General features: G+C 34.8%; 1 protein-coding gene across 1 annotated transcript; it reads right to left on the minus strand.

Annotated features, from left to right (window-relative positions):
- Positions 1–213: 213 nt before the first annotated feature.
- On the minus strand, positions 214–5,721 carry LOC131953705 (large ribosomal subunit protein uL2-like). Its single transcript, XM_059317030.1, is given in 8 exon segments — positions 214–322; positions 506–592; positions 2,377–2,492; positions 3,006–3,224; positions 4,869–5,010; positions 5,254–5,288; positions 5,291–5,378; positions 5,701–5,721. Coding segments are annotated over 7 exon segments (756 nt in total). The 5' UTR covers positions 5,376–5,378; positions 5,701–5,721; the 3' UTR covers positions 214–250.
- Between the last annotated feature and the right edge of the window lie 5,713 nt (positions 5,722–11,434).

Here is an 11,434-nt window from a genome sequence, read left to right on the forward strand (position 1 = left end):
TTAAGATGTTACGATGTCTTTCTTGATTTACATGATGGTACTCAATTTTTTCTTCTGTAAATCTCACAAGTCAAGGCAGAAGGCTTTGTCAAAGTATAAATGGAGTTTTTAAAATCTCAGTTGTGCAATAAAAAGGTCAAGCAACTAGTTTTTCATCCTTGCGCAGACATGTTCCATAACACACTACCATATACAATGCACTCAAACGCCAAATAATGAAGCGCAAAATTTTATTAATCCAAACATGACATTACTCCTTGTCTTTGGCTATTTGCTTGGTACCTCTCAACTTGCCAGTACGACGTGCAGCAATAAGACCAACCTATGAAGACAACAATAGTACATTAAAATAAAAAAAACACTGCCGCTATGATCTACTGTAACTAATCATTGTAGTTCAGAACTGTGCAACATCAATAACTTTTGAGTTTCAGGTCAAAGTGAAGAAATTAGCTCATCACAACACAAGGGCGAACTTATGCATTCCAATTGAAAGCAAACATACCTTTTTACCAGCTGAGGCATCACGTCTAACAGTTGATGCTTTACCAATGTGCTGATGGTTACCACCACCATGAGGGTGCTCTACAGGCTGAAAGGAAAATTGAGCTTGTACAAAATGTATAGTATTCACAATAAAAGTTTAGACTCAAATGCCCAGTTGCATTTCTCCCACCCCAGACCCCAAGAAAAGGCGCACAACTGTATAAAATATATATTAATTGTAGAATGGGTCTTTAAATAAATTCACAATATATAAAATTTTCATCAACAATGAACATACATTGCTAAAAACAAAAGTAAAATTAGGTCTAAATGAGCCAAAATAAAAAATTGGTCAGGTTGTGTCAACGCTCTGAGATTCGATACCATAGTACATAAGCATTCACTAAAAACTAATACAGAAAATAGAATGGGCGCCCTTTAAGACGATATGACCTTGCACGCTGTAAAATATTTCATGCTAAAAACAACAGATTTTAAAATGCTTTTTAACAAGAAAAAATTGTTACAGCCAGCAAAATTATATATTCAGAACAGGCATCCAATTTACCACAAAACTAACAATTTAATTAACACCTGTATAGGATAGCAGAAATTGAAACTAACGCATACGCAACATGATGACCTGCGCAAAAGTGCCAGCTAAAATCTAGATTTCCGTAAAGTCACAGAGCACTGTCACAAGTTCAAAGCAGGATTTTGTGGTCATTCATGTATTACCATGAATTGTGTAGGTAAACCATTGAATTCTAGTGTACACTTATCGGTAATTTCTACTCGCTTAAAAAAAACATTTACCAAAAATTATCACGCCTGTATCAAAAGTTCTTTGTATTTAATTTACGAAAATAAAGGAATGCACAATTAAATTTTTTAAAAAAAAGGGTGATACAATTTAATTTGTATATATAATAAGTGAAATTATATTATAATTAAAATGCCTCCGCTGTTGAATTTGACTTTATAATATAACTATTGAAAAAGAAAAGATCCAGTGACAGTGTTGAAATTTTAGCAGTTTTTTTTTTAAAGAAATAATATAAGCATGTTTTTGTGGGGTTACTGTTTTATTTTTATTAATAAACTATTAAGCTATTTAACTTAATGCATAACTAACTCAGAGAAGTTTTGTGCATATTGCTTTTTATTTAATTTTCAAATATCTAATCAATTTCTTATAACGGGAAAAAATTTTCTGTAATAAAAACCCATTAAAAAGTGTCAAAAGACAAAAAATTGGCCGTCTGCAAAAACATCAGGGGTTAAAAAGGTTAAGTTGCCATAACAAAATTAAAGTGCCATCAGCTAAGCCATGCAGTTTCTTCAATGAGAATCAGAATTCAATAGCTTCATCATTGGCACCAAATAGGTACTTTAAACTGCAGAAAATAGGTTTCTGCTCATTTTCTTTACCTTTTCACTAGATTCCATCACAAAATTCTCCCATAAAAATAAGCATATACTAATAAAAATGGTATGGTTAGAAAGCTTAACTTGAATAATTCATACAAAGTCGCTTTTCAACAGTACTTTGTATGTAAATTTAAATAATTTGTACATCGATCTAGATTAGATCTAGACTTTTCTAGATCTAGACTTTTCTAGATCTAAACATTCTAGAATCTAGATCTGGAAAAAAATATGATTCTCGAAACTGGAAAACTGGCTCCACTGCTCATTTAATCTGGTCATGATCTGATTGCTTATGTTTTCAATTAAACTATTATTAAAATGGTGTTGCATAATAGTGAAGGTTAATTACTCTAAAGAATAATAATCTAATGTATTAATTTAGGTCTGCTCTTGTTAAGTAGCCTAATATAGGCTACTTGTAAAGAAAAAATGGAGAAAAAAAATATATTGAACACTTACATTCATAGCAACACCCCTGACTTTAGGCCAGCAGTTTCTCTTAGCCTTGTACTTGTGATAGGCTCGACCAGCCTTCAGGATTGGCTTGTCAATTCTACCACCACCAGCCACAATACCTAGTTCAAAAGACAAATTACAATTCACAAGCCTAATCCATTAAGATTTTAAAGTCTGGTGATGGCAGAATAAGCTAATAAGCATGCAAATAATATTTGTATATAATTAGTGGCTGGACAGTTTAAATTGTTGACTGATTATGCTTCTATTATCTGATGTTTATTTTTAATGTAAGTCCAAAATTCAGATTCTGCATCGAAAAGTTATCTACCAGTATGATGCAGTAAACAAATGTTCGCCCAAAATACTAAGCCCAAAAAAGTATCTTCAGGGCTACTCTCAAGGGCAACTTCAGACCGTGTAAATAAGAGCTAAGCATCAAAACGACACCTTACTCTTGAAACATTGGCCAAAGATAATGTACCACAGAAGTAACACCGACAGTAAAATGGTAAGAGTCAGTTGACTAGCCTGTGGTTAGATCAGCATTAAAAAACATATAGGCAAAAACCTGCAATATATAATTTTCAACTATAGAAATCTAACTTATTAAAAAGCTAGAGAATACAAACCTATCATGGCTCTGTTGGCTGAAAACACAACCTTCTTGGATCCAGAAGGCAGCTTTACTCTAGTCTTTTTTGTCTCAGGGTTGTGGGAGATAACTGTAGCATAGTTGCCAGATGTACGAGCAAGTTTACCACGATCACCTGATTTTTCTTCCAAACAGCAAACAATGGTACCTTCAGGCATCATTCCAACAGGTAGAATGTTCCCAATCTGCAAAGAAGCTGTTGAACAAGCATTTTAAGAAAGCTTTAATATATTAAATATAAAAAATCTATTGTTATTAAATATAAAAAATCTATTGTTAAAACCTATCTGCTATAACAAAAACGTGAGCAAATTAATTGTTTATTGGTTGAACATAAATTACCCAAGATGCCCTGTACCCACGATAGCCCGTCACGCCCGCTTACAACATGCATGGTAATTAATTTGTTTCCATAACTAAACAGGAAGCTGGATAGTCTCAGCATCCTTTTCCAGCTTACTAATTTCAATGGCAATTTTGTAATATACTACAAAATATTAGTCTCTTTCCACCCTGAAATTTTAGACATCTATTATATTTTCAGTTGATTCAAAATTAAAATAAAAAACCTCTAGGCATGTATTTTACAAATGATATAACTTAAACATAAATTGATGTTCAACTGTTAAATATAATGCATTGTTGTTAAGACAAAAATAATGTTTACCCAAAATGACCTAATTAGGATTTTCTCTGATATTTTTAATTATAATGCTGTACTTCTACCGAATATATTCTACAAGCTGACCCGCGACGTACACACCGCCGTCTGGTTGTTTTATTTTCTGCTTTTCAACAATAGATAAATTGTGAATTCAACACTACTCCCTCCCGCCAAGGGAAAGTAGGCGTTTACAGACAAAGAAAAGATCAATCAAAAATTGTTACCTCCTCTTCGTTTCAAATAGTTCAATACTAAATAATCTGCCCCTAATAGCCGTTGCTAACCCGGCTCTACTCTCTAAAACATTCTGGGTGAACCACAGCTCACCTGACAGGTGGGAATGAGGGTGGTGGCTAAGCTGCGTGGTGTTCTCTATGGTTGTCCATGAAGAGAATTATAAATATATATAGATTCAATACTGTTGGAAAGCCAGATCTCATTCCAACATTAAGCAGTAGTATTTGGCTTCATTATTAGTAGTATTGCTCACTACCCCGGAAGCGTGGCTGGTTGCAAACAGCAATATGGCATACGGACCGGATCCATGATTTTGACTATTTTTCATCTTAGCCCTAGAGACCTAAGAATTACCTTTAAAAATATTTACCACGAGCAAAATGGCGGGTTTTTACATTATAAAAACATTCTATAGATGGCAGGTCAATATGCCAGAAAAGCATTTTAAAATTTGCTTTGGAGAATGAAGGCTAAATTCAAAAGTCTGTCTTTTTAAATAGACATTTCAATATTACAAAATTGATTTCCACATCGTCAGCCAGTTTTTTTAAAAGACCAGCCAGAAAAATGAGAAGCACATTTTGAAAAAAAAAAAAACAACCATGTGACCACTAGAGAGAACTCTTGCGCATAGTCAAACCGGACTCATGGCTTTCTGTAGCTTCAAACAAAATGGGGGTTGTCATGGAGGTGTGTCGTACATGGCAGTGAGTGACAATAAATATTAAATTAATTTAGTTTAAAACAAAATAAAAACTTCAAAATTAGTGCCTTGATTAAATATGGATGTCTATCAGTATTTCTCGCTAACCCGGAGGCGTGGCCGGTTGCTAACAACAATATGGCGTACGGACCAGATGCATGACTTCCGAAGATTTTTTTTAATTTAGACAAAATCGCTTCTAAGTAGTCACATCGTAATAAAAAAACAGCTCACACCTTTTTTCCCACAATAAATGAATTGGCCAGTATGCATTCCTTCTGCAGCAATAAAAGTCTCAGTGATCATTCGATATTTATAAGGATCACGAAATTGAACTTTAGCTAGAGGTGCTCCACGGCCTGGATCATGCACAATGTCCTGAAAAACAAGTCAAGTAAGCCAACAGTTTTATACATTTAAAATTTATAGGCCTGCGTGGTGCTAAGGGTTGAGTGATGCAGGGGTTCAGATATTGTGATGTCACATTATACTTATAGCATTTTAGAAAGAGCAATGTGAGAAACAGAACAGAACAGTTGTTTTGTGAGGATTACCCTGCCTTAATAATTATGTTAATGAAGTTTGCCGTGTTGATTTAGTAGATGTAAAAATAAAACTTACACGAATAACACCTTTAATATAACCATGCCTTTCATCAGGGATGCTTTTCCCTTTCGGTTTTTAGTATGGGCCTTAAAGACTGACCCTGGGCCCTTTCTTTGGGATCGAATAACTCGGCCCATTTTCTGTAAGAAAAAAATGCGTATGCCTATTAAACATTACCTACACTTAAGAGGATATTTAAATTTTAGGCTTTTGTCTAACTTTTAAAAAAGCAACACTTTATCTAGATCTAGGCCCTAAATATAACATTAAAACTACAGGGTACCTAGAAGAAAAAAAATCTCGACTAAATATAACAATCTTATAATTTACGATTAAAAAGCAACAATGTATTCAAAATAGTGAATCATTTCAAATTGAAACACATCAAAAATACATACGATTTAAGAGATGCAAGGAGATTGAGATTCAGCACATTCTAAGAAAATAAAATACGTCTCTTACCTCGGCCGGATATATTGAAAAAGGAAGCAAGTAATTCAACTTCCGCTGAAAACTAGCCTATTTAGAAACACGAAATTAAACGCAACGAAATAAAAATAAGTTGTAAACATTTTTTTTTAAGTATTGCCTTCGTAAACAAATAAAAATTGTTTAAATTCATAAGTTATTTAATCAATATGAAAATTAAATGTATTTTCATATGACATAGAGAGTCACTAGCTAAATACCGAGACAGAGACCGATCCGTTACGGTGCCCGGGGCGAACTATCAGTGTTTCACCCCTCCCCCTCTCCATTTACACATAGGGCCTAAATATTTACGTTGTTGAAAAAACGTCCCCCCCCCTTTAACTTTAAATTGAAAAGGTTGGGGCACTTTTTACCAGTCCCTTTTTATTATGGTGTCACACATTCGATGTAGAAAATAAGTCCGTAAAGCCAGTTAGCAGTCTAATGTCTTAACCTCGACTGTGAATAATTCAGTAATGCTGCTTAGAATGAGCTTTTAATAATTTGTTCTACCCGGTTTGGCGCCCCCCTTATGGTAGGCGCCCGGGGCGGCCGCCCCAGCCGTCCTCCACTCGCTACGCCTCTGCAGAGACCCGACAGGAGTCGGCTAGGTTAGTACTGACTACATTTACCTATGTGACGAGGCCACAGAGACAAGTTAACTCCACTTCATCTCGAATAAAGTACTTAAATTTCAATGACACTGAAATGTTTTTCAACTAAAATTGAAGATATTGATTTGTAGTGGGCAGAGTTTCTTCCAGGCATCTCTTCGGGGGGGGCTTCGCCTGCTAACAGGATAGCGCAGGGCGCCGAATCGCACCCTGCACGATAATTGTTGCCCATCGTGTCTTTATAAAATACCACATGCCGTGGCTTTACTTGCATCGTATTGACTTATCATTATTAATTTTTTATATAACAACTTAAATTTTTTGCTGCTCGGCAAAATTGTACTCTTTTGCATACATCAACAACAGAACGTAAAGAAAATATTAAATACATTCACATTGCTAAAACATATCAAACGGATCAATGTCAAATAATATTTTAGCTTATATGCTTAGAATTTTTTTTCATAAAAACGTTTTAATAACAAGCTTTTTTTTTCATAAAAAACATTTTAATAACAAGCTTTTATTACACGCTTTTATTTAACTCACTTCCTCTGTCGTCAGTCTAGATCGAAACGCCGGAGCGAAATTACAGGCACTTCTACTTGACAGATACGGTTCTTAGTTGGTACATGGGTCAAGACATGAAGACAGTGCAATCTGAAATTAAATTTGACTTAATTAACGTTAATTGGATGCCCAATTATTTTTTTATGAATTAATTAACATTTTGACCAAATTAGTAGGCATTTCTATCCAAACACACCACACGCGTCATCACGTTCAATAGCGCGTCATCACGTTCAATATGCGCGCAATGGTTTTTAGTCATGAAACTCTATTGTAAATAAAAACATGTAAAGTACTAACAAATTTCATAAAAAACGTTTTAATAACAAGCTTTTATGCACTTATGCACTAAAAAGTAGAAAATAAATTATAGACTACTATTTAAATAACTATAAAGAAAAGCGTGGGTCTCTTCCTAAACACTAGTTAAGGTATCCAATAGATACTAACGTTTTTTATGATATTTTTAAGCTTTTATTTTGTTCAGTCTCACTTTCTTTGTTCGTTAGTATGTGGGTTTCTGGCGAATCTTATCACTAAAAAATAATAGCCTATCTTGGATCTAGTTAATTCTTTTCTGTATATTTAACTTCATAGTTAATGTATATCTATAATAATAGTTTCGCTGTCTGTCTATCTATCTATCTATCTATCTATCTATCTATCTATCTATCTATCTATCTATCTATCTATCTATCTATCTATCTATCTATCTATCTATCTATCTATCTATCTATCTATCTATCTATCTATCTATCTATCTATCTATCTATCTATCTATCTATCTATCTATCTATCTATCTATCTATCTATCTATCTATCTATCTATCTATCTATCTATCTATCTATCTATCTATCTATCTATCTATCTATCTATCTATCTATCTATCTATCTATCTATCTATCTATCTATCTATCTATCTATCTATCTATCTATCTATCTATCTATCTATCTATCTATCTATCTATCTATCTATCTATCTATCTATCTATCTATCTATCTATCTATCTATCTATCTATCTATCTATCTATCTATCTATCTATCTATCTATCTATCTATCTATCTATCTATCTATCTATCTATCTATCTGTCTATGTATCTGACAAGAACGCTCTAGAGAAAACACAAGCAAATTAAAAACATGCACAGTCAGACGAAAACGAAGTATGACGTCATATAGTAAAAAATAATCTCAAGCCGGAGAGTGCACACAGTAATATGACGTCATTGATTCTCGAGTAAACATTGAATAAAAAGGCAATTTTGTCTAATCTAAATGGTTTGCGTGAAGAGTTTCTTTCATACAATTCTTCGGGTAGGGGCGAAGCCCCACCCCCGCGTAAGAACGTCTGAGCCCCCCCCTCCCCAATTCAAAAGAAATTTCTTCATCGATACTCTATAATAAAATTACTGCCTAATTAATGTGTCTAATCTAAAAAGTGGTTTTCTTGCAATTTCTTTAATGCAATCCTTCGGGTAGTGGCTAAGCGCGACACCAGTGTTTCTTTCAGACTTTTTCCTCTCTTCCGGTAGGGGCGAAGCCCCGCCCAGATTCTTCTTTTAGTTTGTATGATCTACAAATGCGAATAGTGTTTCTTTCAGACTTTTTCCTCCCCGGAGAGGGGTGGGGGTACTTGAAATTTTCGGGGGCGGGGGTAGAATTTTCTGGGAGGGGGCGTGTAATATATTGAGAATTGTGAAGTCAAGGGAACTCACTCTTCTTGTATTAGTATTATATTTATAATGTTATCTTGAGTGATGTCCCTTGTATATATATATGTTTATGTCTCGTCACTTCCTCTTCCTGTTTCCATCATGTAGCTGAATTAAAGACTAGTTAACAACCAACCAAGTCCTTTTGACCTTTAAAATCATAGGTCTAACTTATTTGGGACTTTGATTGTCCTGCTTGACCTTCTCAGTGGCTTTTGATTTGGTGACTCAAGATTCTGACCATCTGGATTCTCTATCTCAGGAGGTCTAGGATCTAAATCATTAATTCCAGAATTTACATTTTCTGACTCTAGACCACTTGGTTCACTCATATCAACAGAACTTGGTTGTGGAACAACTGAGTTGGTGTGAACTGTTCAGATTTGGTGGGATTGACAGATTCACACTTATTATCTGCACAAGTTATTTTTAACTGGTCTGCATGTCTACGGACAATAAGTCCATCATTTGTTTTTAATTTATAAGACACAGGTCCTGTACATTGAACAATTTGATCTGGCATCCATTTTTCCCCTCTCCCATAATTTCTCAGATACACATCATCATTTACTCCAAATTCTCTTTCAATGGATGTTTTGTCATGATTTACTTTTTGTGTATGTTGATGTTGGGAAACAGACCTTTGAACAGTTGGATGTAGTAGGTCAAGATGAGTTTTAATTTTCCTACCACATAGCAATTCACATGGTGCAACACCTGTTGTTATATGAGGAGTTGTGCACAGCTTGAACAAAGCTTTACATATTTTTCAATATCAGCATCCATATGTGGCCACCAGAACCACGACCGTGCAAGACTCTTCATTTTGGAAGAACCAAGATGAGTATCATGTAAAGTTCTTAAAACTTCTTTTTGTAAAATTTTAGGGATAATGACCCTTGACGCCCATAGTACACATCCATCTTCTAGACTTAACTCTGTTTTTCTTATTTTATATGGCCTTAAGTCATCATTCACTGACTCTTCAGGCCAACCATTCTTACAGTACTCATATACTTTTATCAAGCACTCATCTTTTTGTGTTTCTCTCTTGACATCATTCACATTTATATTGGAGTTATCCATGATAGTGAAAAGAACAAATACATCTTCTGGTACATAACTAAGGCTTTGGTTTTTTAAAGGTAAACGACTAAAACTATCTGCACTATTCTCAGATCCAGGTTTGTATTTCAATTCATAATTGTATGCAGTTAGTGTGATAGCCCATCTTTGAATTCTTGGTGAGGCATGCTCAGGTAGGGGTTTGTTTTCCCCAAATAAACCTAGCAATGGTTTATGATCTGTAAAGATGGTGAACTTTCTACCAAACAGAAACTTATGAAATTTCTTAACACCAAAAATGATGCCTAAGCCTTCCCTATCTAACTGAGAATAATTTTTCTCAGCCTGGTTCAAAGATCTACTGGCAAAAGCAATGGGTCTGTCACCATTTTCATCTATGTGGGATAAAACTGCTCCTACACCATCTGGTGAAGCATCACATGTTAAGATAAGTCTTTTCCCTGGGTCATAGTGAGTTAGTAAGGTGTCAGAAGACAAAGCTTCTTTTGCTGCATTAAAAGCAGCATCTTGTTGTTTACCCCAGTGCCAAGTTGCATTTTTCTGCAGCAGCTTATACAGTGGTGATAGTTTACCAGACACATTCCCGATGAACTTCGCATAGTAATTTATTAAGCCCAAAAAAGCTCTTAGTTGTTGGGTATTTTCAGGTTTGGGTGCTTCTTTAATGGCTTTTGTTTTCTCTGGTTGAGGTCTGAGACCTTGCTTGCTCAAAATATAACCAAGAAAACTAATTTCTGTCAGCATGAATTGACATTTATCTTTTTTATCTTTAAACCCTTTTCACCAACTATTTTCAAGACTTTATCAAGTGTTTTAAGATGTTCCGTGTCATTCTTACCAGTTATGTACACATTGTCAAAGTAAACACAAACATTTGGAATATCCTTAAAAATACTGTCAATGACAGCCTGGAAAATTCCAGGGCTAGATGATATGCCAAAACATAGTCTTTCATATTGGTAGAGTCCTTTATGTGTGTTTATTGTCGTATAGACTTTTGAATCTGGATGCAGTTCTAGTTGAGTGTAAGCATGACTAAAGTCTAATTCAGTGAATTTGTCTCCTCCTGCCAAATTCAAAGAAATTTCCTCAATGTTAGGAATAGGGTACTTATTTAGCTCTATTTGTTTATTCAGTGTAGCTTTATAGTCTCCACAAATTCTTACAGAACCATCCTTCTTTAACACTGGCACAATGGGCGTTGCCCAATCGGAATAGTCTACCTTCTTTATGATGCCATTAGTTTCCAATCTACTTAGCTCATTTTCAATTTTATCCCTCATTGCATAAGGTGGAACTCTAGCTTTGCAGTATCTTGGATTTGTGTCTTTAATGCTTATTTTCACTGTCCTATCATTTAGTAATCCTGAACTACCAAAAACACCTTTATTTTCAGATATTACTTTATCTATTGAAGTAAAACTAGATTCTCTTGCTTTGTTCACTGAAAATATACTCTCCCAGTCTAACTTAAGATCAACTAACCAGTTCCTACCTAGTAATGGTGGTCCATTTCCTTCAACCACAAGAAGAGGAAGTTTAACACTTTGACCATTATAGCTTACATTAACCATACACTCTCCTATTACCGGAACATTGTCACCTGTGTATGTTGTTAGGCACTTGTGACATGGTTGTAGAGGCACTGATCCTCCTGTGACAGCGTCAAAGTCTTTCTTTGCGATGACGGATAGAGATGCTCCAGTGTCAAGTTGGAAGATGATGCTCTTACCGTTAAAA

The sequence above is a fragment of the Physella acuta genome, unplaced genomic scaffold, assembly GCF_028476545.2.
Source record: "Physella acuta isolate Inbredline_101_S28 unplaced genomic scaffold, ASM2847654v3 ptg000941l, whole genome shotgun sequence".
Lineage (NCBI taxonomy): Eukaryota > Metazoa > Mollusca > Gastropoda > Physidae > Physella > Physella acuta.